This window comes from Pipistrellus kuhlii, unplaced genomic scaffold (genome assembly GCF_014108245.1).
Source record: "Pipistrellus kuhlii isolate mPipKuh1 unplaced genomic scaffold, mPipKuh1.p scaffold_m20_p_6, whole genome shotgun sequence".
NCBI lineage: Eukaryota > Metazoa > Chordata > Mammalia > Chiroptera > Vespertilionidae > Pipistrellus > Pipistrellus kuhlii.
In genome coordinates, this window is record NW_023425562.1 from 14,379,489 (window position 1) to 14,403,599 (window position 24,111).

Sequence of the window (24,111 nt, forward strand, 5' to 3'; positions counted from 1 at the left end):
CCATCACTATGTCTGTTACACACAATTGCTCCAGGTGTGGGTTCCAAGGACTAGAATCAGCTTGGTAAACATGCAGACCCTCTAGGTCCCACCTCAGTCCTAGGGGAGGGGAAATAACGATTTTTTTTTACAGTCCACCCCCAAGTGACTGTAATACCATTTGAGAAATGCTGCCACAGAAATTACAAAAGACAGAAGAGCAATCGGTTCCTCCCCAGAGGAGGAGCTGGCTACAAGAAGAAAGCAAGGTACATTCTCAGGCAACCACAGAACACAGCAGAAGGGAGCCGAGAGAGAATGACTGTTGGAAAGGGCAAAGGGAGAAGAGGCCAGAGAAGACTCCATGGTTTGCATTTAATTTTAAAGCCCCCAATTCTTATTTAAAAAATGCAAAGTGTCATTGATGCCTTTTGGAAGCACAGAGCCCCAAGCGTGGAGAGGAGGCTGCTGACTTTGCATTGCATACATAGGCTGCATTTGTTTGACCCTTGGGCATATGATGCATAAATGTGTCACATGTTGCATTAAAGGACCACAGCATGTTCCAAAAACACCGTCAGACATGAATGATTTCCAGGCTTTACAGCTGAAGAAAATAAGACTCTGGGAAGAGAAGTTCTCCTTATTACTGCCTCCACCCACAAAGAAAGAGCTTAAACCTCAACCAGCAATACTATCCCAACCTATTATTTATTCAATACTGTATGGCAACAATAGACTTGGGACAACGACTAAGGACTTCACTTATCTCACTATGCTCTTACCCCTAATCTTTCTTTCTTATTTACTTCCCTACCTCTTTCACCCAAAGACATAAAACCAAATAGATTCAATAGTAGAGGATTCTAAGAATCAAATAAACAATTTGAAATATGAGGAGGGGGAAAAAAAAACCATTCAACTAGAAGAGCAAAAAGAAAAAAGAATGCACATTTCCATTTTAGGGGTGCCAGAAGAAGAGAGCAAGATATTGAATACCTATTTGGAGATCAACCAAAGAACTTGTATACATGCATACAAGCCTAACCAATGGACATAGACACCAGGAAAGGGAGAATGGGGGAATAAGGACACATATGTAATACATTAATCAATAAAGAAAGGGGGGAAAAGAGATTTTAAATGCTGAAAAAAAAGGGGGGGAGGAGGACATACTGAGCAGCAGCTAGATGCACTTCTCCCAGAAGTGTTGCATATCAACAATAAATTTGTTTTGTCCTTCACTGGAAAAAAAGCAATTGACAACATTTGTTACTTTGGAGATTTTGTTTAAAAATAAACAAATTGGAATATCCCCCCAAAAAGAAAAGAAAACCTATTTAAAGAAATAATGACAAAAAATTTCCCCTACCTGGTGAGAAAAATAGGCTTGCAAGTCCAGGAAGCACAGAGTCCCAAACAAGAGGAATCCAAAGTGGGCCATACCAAGACTCATCATAATTAAAATGCCAAGGCTAAAGACAAAGAGAGAATCTTAAAAGCAGCAAGAGAAAAGCAGTTAGTTACCTACAAGGGAATGCCCACATGACTGTGAGCTGATTTCTCAACAGAAACTATGCAGGCCAGAAGGCAGTGGCAGGAAATATTCAAAGTGATGAACAGCAAGGATCTACAATCAAGATTACTCTACCTAGCAAAGCTATCATTTAGAATTGAAGGTCAGATAAAGAGCTTCACATACAAGAAAAAGCTAAAGGAGTTCATCAATACCAAACCAGTATTATATGAAATGGTGAAGGGTAATCTTTAAGAAGAGGAAGAAGAAAAAGATAAAATATATGAACAACAAATTGGCAATAAGTACAGACCTATTAACAATTGAATCTAAAAATCAAAATAAACGAGTAAGAAATCTAATGAAAAGAATAAACTAGTGAATAAAATAGAATCAGGAACATGTAAATGGGACAGACGATTCTCAGAAAGAGGGGGATGGGGGGAAAAGAGATTAAAGAAAAATTTTATATGCATATAAGGTATTACCTATGGACACAGACAATAGGGTGGTGAAGGCCTGGGGCAGGGTGGGAACCAGGTGGAGGGAAGCAATGGGGAGAAAATGAGGGACATCTGTAATAATCTCAGTTAAGATTTAAAAAATAAAAATAAAACCTGTAACCCAGGTATTTGCCCTTGACCAGGAATCAAACCCTTGACTCTTGGTGTGCTGGCCAATGCTCTAACCACTGAGAGACCAACCATGGTCCTTGTTTAATTCTTATAACAATCCTATTGAAATAGACATTTTTATTACCTTTGTTTTATAGGGCAGGAAACTGAGGATCAAAATCTGTATTCTGAGATAGACTAAAATCTGTATTCTTAAATCATTCAATTGCACAGCTTCTCTTATTGTAGGACAAGGACCACGTCTAACTTTCTGCCAGTTCATTTCCTTGCAATTCAAGAAGGCTTTAACCCCAGACTTGGGTTTGAGTCCCAATTCTGCCATGCCCAAGCCTTATGACTTTGAGCTATTAGCTCTATCTCTCTTAGTGTTGATTTACTAGACTGTAAAATAGGGATCACTGGGAAGATCAAATGAGATCATGTGCTTTGAAGTGGTCAAATGCTTCCCAAACTAAAGGAGAAAAAATTGCACAAACTTTCCAGAGCTTTAGAAATCCCAAGCTCAAACCAGCAGGGACTGAAACTGAAGCAGTTGTGCCGGGATCAGGAGGGTGCCAGTGGGACACCGGGAACCCAGCCAGCGCCTACTTAACTCCGAGTGGGAACAGAGCAGCTGATTCTGACATGTGCGCCAAAGCTGCAGCTGGTAAGGATTCCATCCTCAGCAGGCTCCTGGCAAGGACATGAAGACCAGAACCCAAGGCACCACCAAAACTTCCACAGCAAAGCCCTGTAAATGCCTGCACTTCCAGGGTAACACCTTTCACTTAATCACTCCAAGAGGCAAAAATATCAGAAATTGTCATTGTTTCTAGATGATGTAAACATCTATTTAGGAAGCCAGGGATATCAAGTACAAATCTAGGAACTAAATTAAATATTTTTAAAAAGCAATAGCTTTCTTATTCTAGTATGTCAACAATAACCACTTAAACCTAGAGGAGGGTAAAGGGGGGGGGGGGGGAAATGAGTGGAGATGTCTGTAAAACTATCAAATAATAAATAACATATATATATTAAAAAAACAAAACAAATAAGGATTATTGTTTTTATCTAAGTTCATTCTAAAGCCCACCTAAAAAAGTAGATAAATGAAAATTAAAAAAAAATTAAAAATAAATAAATAAATAAATAAATGAAAATAGCCCATAAAATGTTACAAGATAAATGAGTGAGGACTTACCCTACCATATAAAAAGCGTATAAAGTAACTGAAACTTTGTAAAGTATATTCCTGACATTGATAATTGATAATCAAGTAAATAAAATACAAACAAATTCCAGAAATGGCATTATGTACATATGGAAATTTAATATATAATAAAGGGAGCATTTGAAACCAAAAATCAAAGGATGGCTTACTCAATAAATTTTATTATGACAATCACTCCAGTTTGCCAAAAACTAAATGTCAAACCCTTTCTAACATCATACTCTAAAATGTCTCTGAGGAATTAAGTGTCTAAACATGGATCTCACAAACATGTAAGAAGAGATATAGAATGTGTGTATATATATATATATATATCTTTTTAATTGAGGTAAGAGGTTTTTCTAAGTATGACTCCAAACTTAGAAGATATAAAAGAAAGCCAGCCAGCTTGGCTCAGTGGTTGAGCATTGACCCATGAATTAGGTGGTCACAGTTCAATCCTGGATCAGAGTATGCCTGAAATGTGGGCTCCATCCCCAGTGTGGAGCATGCAGGAGTCAACTAATCAATGTTTCTCTCTCTTCCTTCCTCTCTGAAACCAATAAAAAATATATTTTTTACAAAAGATAAAAAATGATGGTAACATATTATAATCCATTAAATAAAATACAAATCCTAGTAAGGATGGGGGAGGAGCTCTTCCTTAAGTAGAATGCCAACTTATGTAGACAGAATTAGAAAGTCACTGTACAAAGACTTGTACATGAATGTTCATAGTATCTTTATTTGCAATAGCCAAAAAATATCCACTAACAGGTCAATGGATGAACAACCTATGATATGCCCATAAAGTGGAATATTATTTACTAATTAAAAAGCCATTAATACTCACAAGATGGATAAATCTCACAATAATTAGGATAAATGAAAGAAGCAAGAGGCCAAAATAAATAAATAAGTACTTCCAGTGCTTCAATTATATAAATTCTAGAAAATGCAGCTAGCCTACAGTGACAGAAAGCACATCACTGGTTGCCTAGGAAGAGAGGCTGATGAGGTAAGAGGGATTTCAAATGGGCAAGAAGAAACTTTTGGAGTGATGGGTATGTTTGCTACCTTAATTGTGATGGTACCCACATGTCAAAACCTATTAAACTGTATACTTTAAATATGGGCAGTTTATTATATGTCAGTTATTCTTCAAGAAAGTTTTTAAAAACTTTTAGTCACTATATAGCAACCATCCTAGTAATAAGTAATTCAGGCAAGAATCATCAATAGATGTTAAAATTAATAGATGAAGGTTTGAGGAAAGTGGTATGTTTACCTAGTTTCAAAGTATCTTCCAGGGAACTACTTATTCATTACAACCAGGAAAGCATTAATTTTACAGTGAAAGCACCTATGAAAGTCACAGGAAGTACTAAGTGTTTTCTAGCACCTAACACTGTGGTTTAAAGTGAAAAATGGCTCCCTGAGCACGCCCTCAACATCAACCCAGAACCTGTGAATTTGTTTACCTGCTTAACAAAAACAATTTTACAGATGGGATTAAGCTAAAGATCTTGAGATGGGGAGATTATCCTGGTTTATCCAGGTAAAACCAGTGTGATCACAGAGTTCCTTATTAGAGGGAGACAGCCCTAGCTGGTTTGGCATCGGCCTGGGGACTGAAAGGCACATGCCCAGGGGTCGCAGGCTTGATTCCCCAGTAGGGGGTGTGCAGGAGGCAGCCGATCAATGATTCTCATCATGGATGTTTCCTTCTCTCCCTTCATCTCTGAAATCAATAAGAAACATATTTTTTAGAAAGAAGGAGACAGGAGAATAAGAGTAGGGAATGTGATTGATAGGTGCAGAGGTGAGAGAGAGACACACACACACTAAGACTTGAAGATGTTATGTTGCTGGCTTAAAAATGGAGGGAGGGGCCAGAAGCCAATGAATGGCAGCAGCCTCTGGGAAAGACAAGAAAAAAGATTCTCTTCTAGAACCTCCAGAAGGAACCAAACTTGCTAACATCTTGATTTTAGCCAAGTGAGACTTCTGACCTCCAGAACGGTAAGTTAGTAAGTTTGTGTTGTTTAAAGTCATTAAACTTGTGGTCATTGGACATAGCAGCAACAGGAAACGAACACAACCACCTTAACCAAATGACCAAAGTTACCACCAGGAACAGGACAAATAAACACCATGTTGCCCCCTGATATTGAGAAAAAGACAGCATCATTTCTGTGAAATTCCTGCTCAAAATGCATAGCCTGAATCTAATCATTAAGGAAACAGGCAAGCTCAAATGAAGGGCCTTCTACAAAATAACTGTCCTGCGTTCTTCAAAAATGCCAGTCATAAATATAGTGAAAGACTGAGGAACCCTTTCAGATTAAAGGAAAAGGAAGCAACCTAACAGGAGGAGGTAACCCAGAATCATGGATCACAGACGTTTTCTTCTCTTACTATAAAGGACACTATTGAAGAGATTTAAGTCGAATCTACATACTAGCTAATAGTTTTTGTAAGAAAATATCCTTACATTTAGGAAATGTACAATGAAGTATTTGTAGATAAAGGGAAATCATGCCTGCAACTTTACTTTTAAGCAGTTCAATAAATTAAATATATATGTAATATTTATATGGGGTGGGGCAAAAGTAGAGAGAGAAAACGTTAACATCTGAAGAATCTAAATGAAGAGTATATAGAAATTCTTTGCACTATTTTGAAACTTTTCTGTTAATATAAAATTATTTTTAAGTTAAAAAGATTAAAATTCACCATAACAAAAGATGTTCCAAACAAAGGAAAAAGACACATGATAAATTGAGAAGACAGAGCTATAATTCATCAAGGATTGATGCACATAATGAACAACTAAAATCAATCGTGTAAAGGTAAACAAGCAAATTTTTTCAAATAGGTAAGAGATATAAACAGGCAGTACTTTTAAGACAAAAAACAAATGTTTAATAAGCACTTTTTAAAAGAGAATCAATATTATTAATAATCAAAGAAATACAATTATCTTAATTCCAAAACCAGATAAAGACACTACAAAGAAAAAAATTATAGGCCAATATCCCTGATGAACATAGATGCTAAAATCCTCAATAAAAATATGAGCTAACTAGATCCAATAATATATTAAAAATATGATACACCATGATCAAGTAGGATTTATTTCTGGAATGCAAAGTTGGTATAGTATCTGCAAATCAATAAATGTGATACACTACATAACCAAACACTCTGACCAGTAGCTATGGTGCACACTGACCATCAGGAGGAAAATGCTCAATGCAGGAGCTGCTGAGTGACAGCAACTTTGCCGAGTGACCTCAGGGGATGTCGGACTGCCAATTTCGGCCAGGCCGAGGGACCCCTTTGAGCCCTAGTGCTGCCCCAGGTGCAGCCGGCCGGCCAGGGAGGGACTGTGAAAGGTTGGTTCAAGGGCCTGTCTGGTCCAGTCCCGCCCCGCTAGCCACCTTCTAACTAATTTCCTTTCAATGGGCAATGGGCAATGTGCCTCTAGTGTTGAATCCGTGCAACAGGCCTCTAGTGTTGAATAAGAGTGGTGAAAGCAGATATCACTGTCTTACATCTTTTCTTTAGGGAAATGCTTTTCATTTTTGCCCATTGAGTATGATTTGGCTGTGAGTTTGTCATATATGGCCTTTATGATGTTGAGGTATGTTTCTTCTATTCCCACTTTGCTGAGAGTTTTTATCATAAATGGGTGCTGGATTTTATCAAACACTTTTTCTATATTTATTGATATGATTATGCAATTTTATCATTAATTTGTTCAATGGATAGAACATTTGCCTGCCACCAAAGGGTCTCAGGTTCAATTCCAGTCAAGTGCACATAACTCGGTTGCAGGCTCCTCCCCAGCCTGGGCCCTGGTCAGGGCTGTGCAACCAATCTAAGTGTTTCTCTCACATTGATGTTTCTCTTTGTCTTTCCCTCTCTCTTCCACTCTCCCTAAAAATCAATGAAAAAAATATCCTCAGGTGAGAATTAAAAAAAACAAATAATTAAAAATAGAACTGCTGTCCTAACCAGTTTGGCTCAATGGATGGAGCATAGGCCTGTGGACTCAAGGGTCCCAAGTTCCATTCTGGTCAAGGGCATGTATGTTGGTTGCAGGCACATACCCAGTGGGGAGGGGGGGTGTGTGTGCAAGAGGCAGCTGATTGATGTTTCTTTCTCATCCATATTTCTAATTCTCTATCCCTCTCCCTTCCTCTCTGTAAGAAAATCAATAAAATAAAAAGAAAAGAAACTTGTTATAAAAAAAAAATGGAACTGCTTTATGACCCAATGATTCCACTTCCGGGAATATCTCCAAAGAAACCCAAAACACGAAATCAAAAGAATATGTGCACCCCTATGTTCATTGCAGCATTATTTACAATAACCAAGATTTGGAAGCGGCCCAAGTGCCTATCAGCAGATGAGTGGATAAATAGCTGTGGTACATTTATACAATGAAATACTATTGATTCACGACAAAAAAAAGGAACTCTTACCATTTGCAACAGCATAGAGAGTATTATGTTAAGTGAAAGAAGCCCGTCAGAGAAAGATAAATACCATATGATTTCACTTACAAGTAGAATCTAATGAACAAAATAAACTAACAAACAAAAAGAAAAGTTGCATAGATGAGCCCATATTTGTTAAGAAAAATTTAAACCTACATTGTATAAAACTTCAAAGACAGTAGTCTGGAAAGAAACACATTGAACATTTGCTAGTGCAACCCTCTATTTCTTTTTTTTTTTTTAATTATCTTTCAGTTTATGAATTCTCTCATCTGCCATTCACCTATTTCTCTAATTTTTTTTTTTTTATTTTATTTTATTTTATTTTATTTGTATTTTTTTATTTTTTTTATTTTAATTTTATTTTATTTTCCCCCCTCCCTCCCTCCCAACCATCCCCTCCCTCCCCAGAGCTTTATGTCCATTGGTTGTACTTATATGCATGTATACAAGTCCTTCAGTTGATCTATTATCTCCCCCAGATCCTCCTCCCCTCCCCACTGAAATTTGACAATCTGCTTGTTGCTTTACTGTCTCTGTATCTATCTTTTGGTTCATCAGTTTATAATGATCTTTATTATCCACAAATGAGTGAGGTCATGTGGTATTTCTCTTTCATTGATTGGCTTATTTCACTCAGCATGATGTTCTCCAATTCCATCCAGGTTGCTGCAAATGATGAGAATTCCTTCTTTTTTATGGCAGCATAGTATTCCATTGTGTAGATGTACCATAGTTTTTGGATCCAATCATCTGCTGACGGGCACCTAGGCTGTTTCCAAATTCTGGCTATTGTAGATTGTGCTGCTATGAACATAGGGGTGCATATATCCTTTCTGATTGGTGTTTCTAGTTTCTTGGGATATATTCCTAGGAGTGGGATTACTGGATCAAATGGGAGTTCCATTTTCAGTTTTTTGAGGAAATTCCACACTGTTCTCCACAGTGGTTGCACCAGTCTGCATTCCCACCAGCAGTGCACGAGCAAACCTCTATTTCTATACTGTTGGGATTCCTATAATACAACTGGGCATAAACTAGAAACTACTTCACATTTTACTAAATATAAATTAAATTATTTATTATGTGTGGTGAGATCATGGCTTTGTGAAAGATGATACTCCCTGTGCATAATATTTAGATGTCAATATTCTGAAAGTTGGCTAATGTTCAACCTTACCCATCTAACATTCAACAGATCCAAATCTCCCTCTCTCTCTTCCTTCTCTCTCTCTCTCTCTCTCTCTCTCTCTCTCTCTCTCTCTCTCTCTCTCTCTCTCTCTCTCTTTCATATTGAATAGAAATACATGAATAGAAATACATAAATGTGTTACTCAGCTGATACCATTCAAATAAATGCAATAATTTCCAAATTTGTACATCAGGCTAATTAACTTTGGTTCTGAGGAATAACACCAAGTAACCATATCATCATTCCAGAAATTACTCATCCTCCATGTCTCCGTGATTCAGCCTTCCCTGGCCCCTAAAATATGTGACTCCTATTTCTACTTGTTCCTACTGACTCTCTATTAAATTTTCCCCGAGGTTTAATGTAAATTGAGCTGAGCTTTGGATTTAATTTATTTTTAGATTCACCACTGCCATTGCCCTGGGGTCAGCCCCAAGTTCAGTATAGTTTGGGTTTTCTGTACTTCCTTTCCACAAGTTTTGAGAATGAGAATGTTTTTATATTCAAATTTAAGACTTATGCATGTGTCAATGTCAGGATTTTAGAAGCAAGTTTCAAAAACAGGAAGTATCTCCCTAGTATATGTTCATCTACTAGTAAATCCACACTTCGTCTCCTCTAACTCACTCATTTCTTACCCAGCTTGATCCAATAAACAACTTGCGTGAATTTTAAGCATAAAGGATATTCAGACATCTGGGATGTAAAACGTGTTAAAATGACATGTCAGCTGAGCTAGATCAATAAATATCATTCCTTAAAATTGAATCTCAACCAAATGGAGTTGAAAACTTAGGTCCATACAAGCCTCCACGATTGTTTATAGCAGTTTTAGTCATAATTGCTCAAAATTGAAAGCAACCAAGATGTCCATCAATAGGTAAATGGATTAACAAACTGGTACATCCACACTATGGAATATTATCAATAATAGGAAGAAATGAGCTATTTCAGCCCTGAAAAGACATGAGAGAATCTTTTTTAAAAAAATATATTGTATTGATTTTCCACAAAGAGGAAGGGAGAGGGATAGAGAGCTAGAAATGTCGATGAGAGAGAAACATTGACCAGCTGCCTCCTGCACATCCCCTATTGGGGATGTTCCCGCAACTAATGTACATGCCCTTGACCGGAATCAAACCTGGGACCTTTCAGTCCACAGACCGACACTCTATCCACTGAGCCAAAGCAGTTTCGGCAAGAATCTTAAATACATATTGCTAAATGAAAGGAGTCAGTCTGTAAAGGCTACATACTATATAATTCCAACTACATGATATTCTAGAAAAAGCACAACTATAGACATAATAACAAGGCCAGTGGTTGCTGAGGAGCTCAGCGGGAGGGAAGGAAGGACGAATAAGGGATTTTTCGGGACCATTTTGTATGATACTGTAATGGTGGATGCATGACATTAGGCCTTGATCAAAACCTGCAGAAAGCAAAGTGCGAATCTTAATGTAAAGTGTGGGCTTTAGCTAATAATAATGTATACATATTGGTGCAGCAACCGTAACAAATGTACCACACTAATTCAGGATATTAATAACAGTGAGATGCTTAGAACTTCTTTTGTAATTTACAGGTTATCTGATTCTTCTATGAAGAATGCTTCACAAAGAAAGAACATTGAAATCACCCATAACCTAGAAAACCAGAGAGAACTTCCATTTATATACTTTTTAAAAAATACAAATGTGTTTATTTCTAGCCTGCTGCTCCTTCCCAGGATAATAAAATGCTTCTTCCATGGCTTATATAGACAAGCTGTACAAGTATGTGTGCATAGAATGTAGAAACTCCTTCCGAAGGTTACTCTATAATTTACCCTGGGCGGTTGGGATTGAGGTGCGGAGGGAGGGCCTTTTATGTTATACATATATTTTTTGCTATAGACGCATCTGAATCATGTTACTATTGTACAATGAGCATGTGTTACGTTCCTGCTTTTTAAAAGTACCAATAGAATGTTTAAACAAAGGACCCACTGTATCCACAGGTGGTTCTCTCTGCTTATAGGACAGGTCACTCTGAATGGGTTGGCCTGTCACCAGCATGTGTGGGACCTGGAGGGGTGGATAGGGGCGCTTTCCTGCACTTGAATCTCCATCCCCTAGCCAGGTGCAGCTGCCTAACACAAGCTGGTGGCCAGGCCCCTTCCCAGCAGGCTGGTCCACATCCCTCTAGGTTTGTTACGTTTATTCTACTGTCTGAATACGTGTACTAGTTTTTCCTTGAATAATTAATTTTTGAAAATCTTTTAATTCTTTACTTTTAAAGTTATATGTATTTCACTTCTCTTATTCTAAAAATCCTTTAACACTTTGAAAATGTTTTCCCTCATTTTCATTCATTTTATGAATTTCTAAAATTAGTTTAACTGCAATAAAACCTGCAATTTTGACATTCTAATGTATGCCAATTCCAGCTCCTTAACACCACTGTAACCAATTTTGGAATTGGAATGGGCCGCCCAGATAGCATTATCCTCCATGCACAGCAGGAAGCTCGAGCCCAGAGGGGTTGGCTGTGTGGCCGTGGGCAAATCACTCACATAGTCTGAGGTGGAACGGAGGGCGACTCCAAGTGATAAGAGCCAGCGCCAGGAGGGTGGCGACTGCCCTTGGCTGGTGACCTCTCCCTCCCTCATCCTATGCTCTCCTGGCCATTCACAATTCAGTCTGAATAGCTGCAGTCTTTTTTTTTTTTTTAATATATTTTATTGATTTTTTTTTACAGATAGGAAGAGAGTGGGATAGAGAGTTAGAAACAACGATGAGAGAGAATCATCGATCAGCTGCCTCTTGCACACCCTCTATTGGGGTTGTGCCCGCAACCACGATACATGCCCTTGACCGGAATTGAACCTGGGACCTTTAAGTCCACAGGCCGATGCTCTATCCATTGAGCCAAACCGGTTTTGGCAGCTGCAGTCTTATACCAGGCTTCCAGCTCCTCATCTGAAACCCTCCCCACAGGACTTTGGCCCTGGGCTGGCAGCTGGTCCTACCCTTTGGCCCTGGTGCCTTTCAGTTTGGTTTCTGCAGAAGGGACCATGTGACTCACAGGCAGGTGCCCAGATCTGCAGTACATCTGCTCCATTCCAGTCAGATCTGAGGACACCTGAGAGGGCACAGGGTCCTTCACAGGCAGACCCCAAACCACACTGCCCTGGAAGGCACAGTCCCAGCTTTGGTCAGCCAGGGATCGGCCTACCGGCAAGACAGGAGCCCTGGGCCACGGCCGGTCAGAACCAAGGCCAACCACTCTTACGAGCAAGAATTATGTGGGAAACTTGATTAAACAAGTAGGACAGGGAGGTGGGGAGCCTGAGCTGGGGACAGACAGCCCACAGGACCAGTCAGCTGTCCAGATCTGGCCATCCACACAAGCGCTGACCAAGCCTGAAGTAAATACTTTTCATTCTGGAGAGCTTAGGCCTTCTTGGACCCCTAGTTCAGAACCTGGGTCTCTGGGGATGAAGGAAGGTCAGTGTCTGTGTTTGATAACACGGGATATATCCCCACACAGATTCCAAGAGGCTGGGCGATCTGGGCCTGGAGCCATGAAGGAACTGAGACGTTGGTAGTTTTAAGGTTTTCAGACATTTGTGGCCACTTGTGAACCTGTCACTTCAAGCAGCTACTGTTTGTTTGTTTGTTTGTTTGTTTGTTTGTTTTCATTGACTTCAGAGAGGAAGGGAGAGGGAGAGAGAAATATAGATGTGAGAAAGAAACATTGATCAGCTGCCTCCTAAATGCCCCCTACTGGGGATCAAGCCCACAAACCAGGCATGCACCCTTGACCAGAATCAAACTCAGGACCCTTCAGTTCGCAGGCCAACACTCTATCCACTGAGCCAAACTGGCTAGGACAAGCAGCTATTCTTTAAATAGAAAATGTGGTCTTACAATATGAGTAGGGACTCAGCACTGGGGGGGAAGAGTGGAAAGACCGTGGCAACTGCCTTCCTGGCATGTCACCTTGCATCCAACACTCAGCAACACTGAGCCCAAGAATTAACCAGAAAGCAGACAAACTATCAACCATTTCCACTCAAGCAAGAACTTCGGTTAGGGTGGGGTCTCGGTCATCCAACCCTAAGCAGCTTATTCAAATATTCATTCCAGCCCCAATGCCTTGTCATACCCTCCCTTGAGGTGTTCTAGAAACAGATTTCCCATCTTGTCGTATGCCCAGTGCTCTCTTAGCACTTTTTATGGGCTGGTCCCCCTTAGCACCCAACCAGCTGGGCCTGCCCCAGAATCTTGCCCTGCTAACCCCTCCTTTTAGTGTGAGAATAGGTCAGCCTATTCCCGATTACTGTCATGTGTGAGTTGGCCCCTGAACAAGAGTGTGGGCCCTTGAGGGGAGGGCTCAGTCTTCTCCTGATTAAAGGTCTACACACAATCTCTGGTTCCACACATGTCAGAACACCTAAAGGCTCAGATGCAAAGACAATTAAATATTGGGTAATATTTGAACAAAAAAAAAGTGTAAAGCACAAAAAATAATAATTCAGTGTTTATCAAGCTTTTGGCACAGGGAAGAGTTTTGAACTTTGCTGTGTAATAGATGACAACACAAAAGATGAGCCCAACAAATGAAGGGTTTTCAAAGTAAATACACCTGTTTGAGTATAATTACCACTTTGCAGATGAGGGTACTAAGTGTAGGAAAGCTGAGTGATTTGAAAAGGGCACATCCCTCAGTTTGAAAGAGCAGAGCCAGCATTTCAGCCCAGGTGTGCCCAACACAAAAGATTGTGCGCCTGAGGACCAACCTTCAGTACTGCATTGTGCCTACTGGATGCTAGGACATGTGAACTACGCATAAAACTGTATGTAGCCGAAACCGGTTTGGCTCAGTGGATAGAGTGTCGGTCTGCGGACTGAAAGGTCCCAGCTTCGATTCTGGTCAAGGGCATGTATCTTGGTTGCAGGCACATCCCCAGTAGGGGGTGTGCAAGAGGCCCATGGCTGATGTTTCTCTCTCATTAATGTTTCTAGCACTCTATCCCTCCCCTTTCCTCTCTGTAAAAAAATCAATAAAATATATATATTTTTAAAACTGTATATATACACATATATACAAGAACAGATATTCCAATACTGAGTATCCCATGACAAAGAATATCTATCGCTTTTAAAAGTTTAGGAAGATATATAAGTAAAGCAAGAGAAAGGAAATAAAACCATTTGTAAAAGAGGAAAAACAACAAGAAAATAAAACATGTTCACTCTCTGGTGATTAAAAACACAAAGGAAAAATGGGGGGCTTCAGTCATGAGTGGCACCTGTAGGGCAGCTGGATTGCTCTACATGCGGAATCAACATTAAGAGATTTCGGAAGCATAATTTTTTGCTATCTGAGAAGTTGATCGTAAGTCCTGGTGCCCATGGAGGGGGTGGGGGGAGGTGGAGTGGGGCAGAGAGCCACAAAAGCAAGTTGAATAAAGCACCCATTGCTGCAGATTTAGTGGAAGGGTAAAAACCACAATGGCCATGACTAATGTGAAACTGGTATCTTCAGGCATTATTAAAGACACCAAGAAGACACCTCCCCCTTAGGGAATCAGTCTGGTTCTATATATCCAAAGTTTTATAATGTTCTACTGTTAGTGAACGCTATTTTTAGTTATTCAACTGATATTACCGTGAATCTGCCGAAACGGTTTGGCTGAGTGGATATAGAGCATCAGCCTGCGGACTAAAAGGTCCCAGGTTCAATTCTGGTCAAGGGCATATACCTTGGTTGCGGGCACATCCCAAGTAGGGGGTGTGCAAGAGGCAGCTGATCGATGATTCTCTCTCATCAATGTTTCTAACTCTATCCCTCTCTTCCTCTCTGTAAAAAATCAATTTTTTTTTTAAAGTAATTACCATGAATCTGTTATGTGCCAAGCACTGAACCAGGTGCTATTGGAGTAAACGGTTAGCAGTGTGGGTCTTGACACCAAGGATGGCCATGACCTGTTGGGGCCTTTGTGTACATGAAAGAGAAACAAACTTTGTCCTTAGTTAGCCCACTGTTGTTTTTGGTTTTTCTCTTACTCGTGGCCAAACCTAGCCCTGTTTATATAGAAGGTAAATGAGCTTTCTCCAGCTGGTGACTGGTTTTGTAATAGAGTAGGAGGCAAGATCATCAAAACAGAATGAGAATGTGGGAGGGAAGTGGAGGGCTGAGCAGAGCGGGAAAGATATGAAATTATCATTTGGAAAGTGAGTGTGATCTTATTAGAGAAACATCGGAAAATGGCCAGACAAGTTCTTTCACAAGTTTCCAGAAATAGATACATAAAGAATCTAATTTTTAAGTACCCTGAATGAATAAAGAAGTGCATCACAACATTATTTATTGTAAAAAAAAAATAAAAAATAAAAAATGGAAATTACATAAATGCCAAACAGCAAGAGAATAGTTACATCACATCAGATTTTTTAAATAATTCTTAGGAAAAGTAAATAGAAACAGATAAAATAAATTTAAGGATGATTTATTCTCATCCTTACATTTATTATATTGAAACAGTGGGATATAAAATAATACACATAATATGATTATAACTGCACGTGGAGGGAAAAATGGGGGAAAGTACCAAATTACTAATAAAAGATTTTAAAGTTCCTCAGTGTTGTTGTGTTAATATTAAAAACTGTTATTTTTAACACAGCATGTGTGATCATCTCCTTGAGCGGGTAATAATCCCTAAAAGGTGAGGTGTGTGTGCCTCTCTGTGACCAGTGGCAGCTCCCACAGGGCTGGCACTCACTTCACAGACAGCTGAGTTGAATGCCTGAGGTTGCACCATGACCCGGAAGAGCATCCTCTCTTTAAGCAGAGGTGGTGTTTCTCTGTTGGTCACAGGTCTCTCACCAGATGGTGAGCACAAAGTGTGGGGGTTTTGCTCTTTACGTGCGTGCTGTGCCCCTCCCGCCTCTTCCCTGGGCCTCGGGCTTCTTCTGGTGGAGCTAGAGCCCAGCCCTGATGATATCTCCCCACATACACGATGACCAGTTTCCATGATGCGATGGGGGAGCAGGTTCTTTAAAAGCGTGGAATGACGCTTCAGACTAAAGGGAGAGCAAGGGCAGAGTGCTGACTTGAATGAGTAACCTCCATTCACCTCCACATGGTCTCACCCTTCCCTCATTTGTTCATTTGGATATGTGTTGAGTGTCTGCTACACTGGCAGGCACCCTGCTAGGTGGGAGAGATACACACCTCAGACACACCTCATGCAGCTCACAGTCTGATGGGAGGGAGGTAACGAGGTAGTTACAATACCATGGACTGGCTCCTGCCACAGGATGCCATGAGAACAAGCAGCAGGGCAAACTAATTGGTTAGCTGGAAACAATAATGCATTCTTTGGTAATTGAGTTAGGAGTGCTGCAGGATAGGGAGTGAGCAGGAGACGGTGATGGTAAGTGCAGGGAGGCTGGCTAGACAGGTCAGGCAGAGCCTGGTAAGACTTTTAGACTCCTAGGGAGGCCCCTGGAGGAATGTAAGCAGGGACTGATAATGTTACCATGGGATCCGGAAAAGTGGCTCCAACTCAAGACAGCACTACAGGGAAGTTCAAGATGACGGCTCTGTAGCAGGCCTGGAAAATGCCCCAGTGAAGACCAGGATGGGGCAGAGGGCTCCAAGAAGGGTGTGCAAGGAGGGCAGGGTGGAGAAGATTCTAAAAAAATACCTGGCATGCTGGAGCATTTAAAAAAAAAAAAAGTGTCTCTGATAAAAGTGAATAATTTACAGAACTAGGAAGACCTATCCTAAAATTCATGTGGAATCTCAAGGAACCCTGGAGAGCCCAACAATCTTGAAAAAAACAAACAAACAAACAAACAAACAAAACTGAGGAACGCACATTATCTGACTTTAAAACTTGCAAAGCTACAGCAATCAAAACAGTGTGGTGCTGGCATAAAGACAGACAAACAAGTCCAGGCCAATGGAATAGAATAGAGAGCCCAGAAATAAATCCTCAGATGATTTTTTTTTTTAATCCTCACCTGAGGATATTTCCTCCATTGATTTCCAGACAGAGTGGAAGGGAGGGAAGTTGGGGGAGAGGGGAGAGAAAAAACAACATGGGTATGATAGAGAAACATCAATTGGTTGCCTCCTGCATGTGCCCCCAATTAGGCCAGGGATGCAGCCTGCAAGGGTACGTACCCTTGACCGGGAATCGAACCCATGACCCTTCAGCCAACAGTCTAATCATTGAATCAAACTGGCCAGGGCCTCTCATGATTTTTGACAAGGGTGCTGTGGTGGAGAGACTATTCCATGACGTGGCCATTGTCTGTCCCACAAGCTGAACTCAGGCCAAAATAGAGGCTGCTTTTAGCAAACGTATGAGGCCATCTGATGACAATCAATGTTCATTTGACATAAGTCAGCTCTTTTCCCTTGCTGCCTAATATGTGCTGATTCCTGGAACAGGTTGTTGTCCTGACCTGGTCAACCATGTGAAGTGTTTTCCCATACTGATAGCTTTCACCTACTGGTCTTCCCCCTTCCCCTTTCACCAGAGAAATATCCACTTCATCTTACAAATACACCTCATATATAAGTTTCCCTTCATAAACTCTATTAGTTGCTGGATTGGAGTGGCCTGCTTCTTTCTTCCGTCTCATTCTGCTCTCCACTTACGATGGGAGATTTGAGTCTCGGGGCTTTTCCCTGAGTATCAGTAGAAAAACAGTGCCAAGATCATTCAATGGGGTAAGAACAGTTGTTTCAACAAATGATGCTGGGAAAACTGGGTATATACATGCAAAGGAGTGAAGTTAGACCCTTACCTAATATCATATACTAAATTAATTCAAAATGGATCAAGGACCTAAATGTAAGTCCTAAAACAACAGAACTTTTAGGAGAAAACATAGGGCAAAAACTTCACAATATTGTATTTTACAATAATTTCTTGATAGAACACCAAAGGTACAGGTAACAAAAGTAAAATATAGCTATAAAAACAGTAATGTCACCTGGCCGGCATGGCTCAGTGGTTGAGTGTTGACTATGAACCAGGAGGTCCCAGTACAATTCCCGGTCAGAGCACATGCCATTGCAGGCTCGATCCCTGGAGGGTGTTTCTGGGGAACCAGTTTCCAAGAAAGAGTACTTAAAATGAGTAAAGCTGGTTTGCCTCAGTGGATGGAGAGCCAGCCTGCAGACTGAAGCATCTCGCGTTTGATTCCATCCAGGGCACATGCCCAGGTTGCAGCCTGATCCTATGATTCTTTCTCATCATTGATGTTTCTCTCACCTTTCCCTTCTTCTCTGAAATCAATAATATATGTAAATATTTATGGGGTCAGCATGAGAGTCTATGTGATAACCTATTTTCTTCTTTGTTTATAAAACACACACACACACACACACACACACACACACACACACACACACACAAAACTGGAGCCTCCCACACTGTATGGAGCAAAGTCACAGAGCAAAGCCAGATGCAGAGCCAGCTTCTGCTATGGTGAGGCCCTGGAAGGATGGGATTCCAAGCTGGTCAAAGAGAGAGACAGCCCCGAGCACCCAGCAAGTTCAGACAGCACCAAGACTTCCCTAAACTCTGTGCAGCTGCAGGGGGAGGGGGAATTGCTGACACAGGGTCTCGGAAGCTGGGCTGAGCCAAGCGCCTGGGGCTTCGGGGAAGGCTGGATCAGATCTGGAGGACAGACGGGGACAGGTTGGGCCTCAAACCCAAGTGCGGAGTGTGGAACCCTCCCAGGGCGGGAGGACACCTCCCTCTCCAGGGGCAGGCTCTCCAGTCACCTGGGCATGCCTGCCTCTGGAAGACACTTGTGTCTGATCATGCTGAAGACGGTGGTTTTCCCTCCCCTGCGGCCCAGCCACTTCCCTGGATCTCTGGAAAGCACGGCCATGATCCCTGCCTGTCTTATTCTGAGGGGGGAACTTCCACATTAACCAAGACGAGTTACCCAGCACCGCTTAACCGCACGGCCACAAAGGAGGTCCACTGGGGAAGGATCGGGGAGCAACGGCACACAGGCCTGCTTCCTGTTAGGCAACCTCCTTTTAAAGAAACACAGAGCATTTCCCTTCTCAAGCAGATCCACGAAAAGGTTCCCTGAAATGAGCATTTCCATGGAGCATCTGAATAAGATTCTTTATGAAGCATGTGCTGACTCAGACCTTTTCGGGAACAGCTACCTCATTTGACGCCGGCCTCTCAGTTCTGATGGAATGTTCTTCTCTTGGGCCTGGTTGTAGTCCTGCGGCCCTGCCTGTCTTTCTTTTCTCTCTCTCCTCCTCCTGCTTCTTTGGGGACTTTGTTCTTTCTCCTCATTTGAGTGACTATCGCTCACTTCCTTTAATGGACACCTCGGTGCTCATAATCGCTGATAATCACAGGTGCTCATTATGTGGCAGGCACTGTATTAATAATCTCTGGTTTCAACTCAAAACAGTCCTATGGAGTAGACACTGTTATTATCCCTCCCCCTCCCCTTTTTATTTATTTATTTATTTTTTCATCTTCACCTGAGGATATTTTCCCATTGAGTTTTAGAGAGGGAAAGACAGAGAGAAGCATCAATGTGAGAGAAACACATCAATTGGTTGCCTCCTGCATGATCCCAACCAGGGCAGGACCAGGGAGAAGCCTGCAACTGAGGAACGTGCCCTTGACTGGAATTGAACCCAGTACCCTCCCGTCATCGGCAGGCCGTCGCTCTATCCACTGAGCTAAACTGGCTAGGGCTATCCCCATTTTTATAGACAGGAAAACTGAGGCTGGGGTTGAAGTAACTGCCTAAGGTACCCAGGTAGTAAAGGGCAAACCTGAGATTTGAACCCGGCCAGTCCACCTCGAAGATTCTGCTGGCAACTGATGACACTTCTGTACTTCATGCAATTCCATGCACTCTCTCGCATGGAGATCATTTCCAGGGGCCTAGGACCATCCATCTCTACCAACCCCTCAAACCCAGAATGCTTACCATCCTGGTTGTTTAAACATTGAAATACTTCCATAAAAAAGAAAAAGAAAAAGAAAAAGAAATACTTCCAAACCCTGCCGCCTGGCAGCCTGTCCCCTTCCCAGATCACTCCTCCAGGACCTCCCACACCCTGACATGGTGCTGGGGGCTGAGGGCTGGGGAGTGCCGGCTTCAGAATGCCGCTGGCCTGGGTCCTCACCAGCACTACTCCTGTGGTTAGATATTGCTAGTATCACTTCTGCTCCTCCTCCTCCTCCTCTCTCCACAAACCAGTTCCTCCTTCTAACTTCCTTATTTCTGAGGTCTGCACCTCATTCTCCTGTTCACGGTTCGTTCGCAAGTTATTGCCAGCCACTCAGTTCTCTCAACCGCCTTGCCTCCCTCCCCCAGGGAGTGTGAAAGCCTCAAAGGCGGTCTCTGAGGTCCCCAGTAGTTTCCCTTCTGCCCCTCTCTTCCCAAGTCCTGGCTGGCTGTCCCATCTGCCTGGCTCCTGAGCATCCAATGCAAGGAGGCACTATGGCAGGTGATGGGGACCCAGGTGATGGGACACCCCAGAAGCTCATGGTCGGAGCCGGAGGAGAAAGATATATGCAAATGAAGGTCCAATGGTGACCCATCCACTTCCTCTGGCACTGCCATGGAAGACAGACAAGCAGGCAGCTATGCTGGGACAGACACGCATGCTGAGCGCCACTGTCCATGCAGTCCTGCTCCACTATTTAACAGGACCTTGAGAAGTTGGTTAATTTCTCTGCCACTGTTTCCTCATCTGTAAAATGGGATGGTAAGTAAGCTACCACCACATGGTAGTTGTGAGGCTTAAACGAGTAGTGTGTATGAAGCATTTAGAATGGGCTCTGTGCACGGTAATAACAGCTATTATTGTTTTTATTATTTTACGTAAAGTGTCCTAGGAAAGTAGAGATGGAAGATAAACTTTGCAAGCTATCTCTAAGGATCTCAGATACCTTCTGACAGCATAAGCCTGGAAATTTTTCTCCCCCAGACCTCTAAGTCCCAACCCAAGCCTCATTTCTGTCCTCCCCCCTAACCACGCCTGCAAGGATGCTTCTGGAACAGCTGGGCGGCTCCTTTACTGTGGCCTGGGAGGGCTCTGAGGACGGAGGCTGCAGCTCTTACCTCATCGCATGCCCTGCCCGCCTTACAGATGCACCTTACTCATTCAGCAACTATGTGCGGAGCACCCTTTGTAGGTCAGCCCGCGCACGGGGCAGGGGCACTGGGAGCCAGCACAGCACCTCTCCACAGGCGTTCACGTGTTTGCGGGCCCCAGATTCAAAACTCTAAACTAACCAATGCCAAGAAGGGCCAAAATGTGTGCCAGGTGAGCAGGTGACAGAGCTTACTGGGTGCAATCAAGAAAGGCTTCCCTGAAGAGGTGACATCTGGGTGAAGATCTGAAAACTGGGGGGTGAGAGGGGGAGGTAGGTCTCTCTGCTCTGCTTTGTCCCACAATGCCTGTCACGGGACCCCAAAGTCCCATCTATATTCTACCTAAAAAATTCCCAGGACTCCTCCCAGCGCTTGCTGGGAGGTCATTCACCCTCCCTGTGCAGCTCCACGGACCTGCACCCCACATGGAGGCAGTATCCCAAGGGAACCTCAAAACCCCAGGAAAGGGGACTTCACAAGGCAGGGAGGGCATACACTGTCCCGGAGGCCACAGAGCCGGGGTTCTCCACCCAGCAGCCCTCCACGGGGGGCAGGGAGCTGTGACGTTAAATGGGGGGCAAGCAGGGTCCCGAGGAAGGAGCTGGAGCAATTTGGCAGCTACAGGTCAACTTCCGAGGTGTGCAGGCTTCCCGCCCCTGCCTTCACGGGATGAGCCCGGTTCCTCTAGACCAGGGATAACACCCTGAGGGCCCTCGGGGAAGGAGAAGACTGGGCAGAGGGTGGGGACAGCAGACCTGCCGCCTCCGGCTTGGGTTGGTCCTACCGGGCTTGGATGCCCCCACCAGCCCGCAGGCTCTCGCAGGCCTGGGCCTTGCTGTGGGCTGGGGCCAAGGCCTGGGAGGGGGCTCAGGAAACGGGGTGCCTGAGGGGACGAAGCTTCTGCAAGAGAACCTTCTAGGGTCCGCAGGGGAAGTGCGGGCTAATGCGGCGCTGACAGGTTGTGTATTTCCAAGGACCAGAAAAGACCATGGGGGGTGGGGGAGTGAGAGTAGGGAGAGGGGTGCCGCTGCCGCCGGCGAAGCGCACCCCAGCTCCCCGACCCCAGGCCTCCCCCCTCCACCACCTGCAAATCCGCTCACGGCGCAGCCCCCGGGGCCATCGGTTCTCTCCCCCCGACGAGTTGGTCCTCCCATTGGGTCTCGGTTTCCTCATCTGCAAGACGAGGGGTGGGTGTCCCCATTCTAGGGGCTCGGGCTGCACCCGGCCGTGGGAGCACGCGCTTCAGGGGCCGAGACCGGCCCCGGGGACTCGGTCGGCGCGGCGGGCTGGGTCCGCTCCGGCTCTGCCTGGAGCAGTGGGACCGGGTCCCCGCGGGCCGGGGCGCCCCCAGGACTTACCCAGAAGTTCCCCTTGAACAGGGAGGGCGTCATGGCCGGCGGCGCGGCGGGTGCGGAGGGCAGCGGAGCGGCGACGGCGCACGGTCACGGCCGCGGTCCGCAGTCCGACTCGGGACACTCAGCCGTCCGAGGCCCCGCCCCCGCCCTGGCCACGCCCCTCGAGGCGCCCCGCCCCCGCCACGCGGGACAGAATCCCGGACCCAGACAGACCCAGACGGACCGCGCGGCGCCAGGCCACACCTAGCTGCCCCCTCCTCCAGGAAGCCCCCGGTGATTGGAAGGAGCCTCCCCGCCCAACGTGGGCTCCGTTCCTGCCCTCAAGTCCCCTCTTCCATCGACCGAACTCCTTGCAGAGAATCCGGGCTCGCGGTGGCGGGGGAGTCCCCGCCGATCAGAGGGCGGCCGGCCAAGTGGGTCGGGTGTCAGCGCGGCCACCCTGGCAATGCGGTCTGGTGAGGTGCAGACGCTCCAGCGAGTCGTGTTCAGGACGCCAGGTGCCCCGTGCAAATCACCCACCCCGCCCCCGGGGCACGTTTTAGTCTAACGGTCGTGGAAAGGTCATGGATACTTTCCTCCCCCCTTGACTCTAGGTCCCTTAGCGGGGTCTCTACTGGGCGGCCAGGAGCTCAGCTCCTTCAGGACCCTTTCCCATTCTCAAGACCCGAGACCCTCTCCTCCAATCCTACTCCAGCAGCAGGAGCCCAGAGCTTCCCTCCTCTTCCTCCACTCTCCTAAGTGACATACACCCCCATAAAAGCATAGTCCCAGGGCAGGTCGGACCCATCCCTGCTTTGTGGTAATATGGCACGCTATGGCCCAAGCTAGAACTGCAGCCCAGAGAGGCCGCGTGAGTAGCCGGAGATCACAGTGTATTCAAGGGATGGAGAGCTCCGCCCTTCCAAACAGTGCCAGAGCCAATGGCACTCCTGGGGCAGATGCACTCAAGGAGGAAAGGGTGAAGATCAAGGGTACCATGAGTGAGCGCACAACACAAAGCCTAGAGGCAAGTGTTCGCCTCTTAAGAGGTTCTAGCTCTGTCCAGACATAGTGAAAGAGCAATGACTGAGAAGATTTGAAGGACAGCTAAAAGGTTCTGCTTGGAAATGCCACCCCCAATCCCACAGCACAAGGATGGAGAGGTGGCCTCAAGCCTGGGTGGCTTCAAGGACATGCATCTGGTCCTTCAACTCTTTGGAAAGCAGTTAGGCTGGAAGGAAAGCCTGGCAGCACCATCAGGAGGCAGCAGAGGCTTTGGGGGTGAGGGGGGGGGGGGGGGGCACCAGGAAGACAGGCTAAACCTTAGCAGGAGGGTTAAGAAATAGTGCAAATTGGGAAGATGAAAGAAGTTGAAGGGCCAAAGACAGAACCAAACTTTTCCTGGAAGTTTTTTTTTCATTGATTTTAGAAAGAAAGAGGGAGCTGTAGAAACATCAATAAGACAGAATCATTGATCAGCTGCCTCCTACACAGTCCCCACTCGAGATGGAGCCCACAACACCGGCTTGTGCCCTACCGGGGATTAGAACCCTGACCTGCTGGTTCATAGGTCCATGTTCAACCAGAGTCATGCCGGTCAGGC

General features: G+C 44.2%; 1 protein-coding gene and 1 non-coding gene across 2 annotated transcripts in view; one reads left to right on the forward strand and one right to left on the reverse strand.

The window, feature by feature from the left end:
• Nucleotides 1-22,668, reverse strand: part of PSTPIP2 (proline-serine-threonine phosphatase interacting protein 2) — a 58,770-nt gene extending 36,102 nt beyond the window's left edge. The window contains exon 1 of the mRNA XM_036418102.2: nucleotides 22,533-22,668. Within this exon, the coding sequence (XP_036273995.1) occupies nucleotides 22,533-22,565 (33 nt within the window). The 5' untranslated portion in view covers nucleotides 22,566-22,668. The remainder of the gene's footprint in view (nucleotides 1-22,532) is intronic.
• On the forward strand, nucleotides 14,285-14,419 carry LOC118708563. Its single transcript, XR_004984636.1, has one exon. It is a non-coding gene; the product is annotated as a U11 spliceosomal RNA (small nuclear RNA).
• Nucleotides 22,669-24,111: the final 1,443 nt, after the last annotated feature.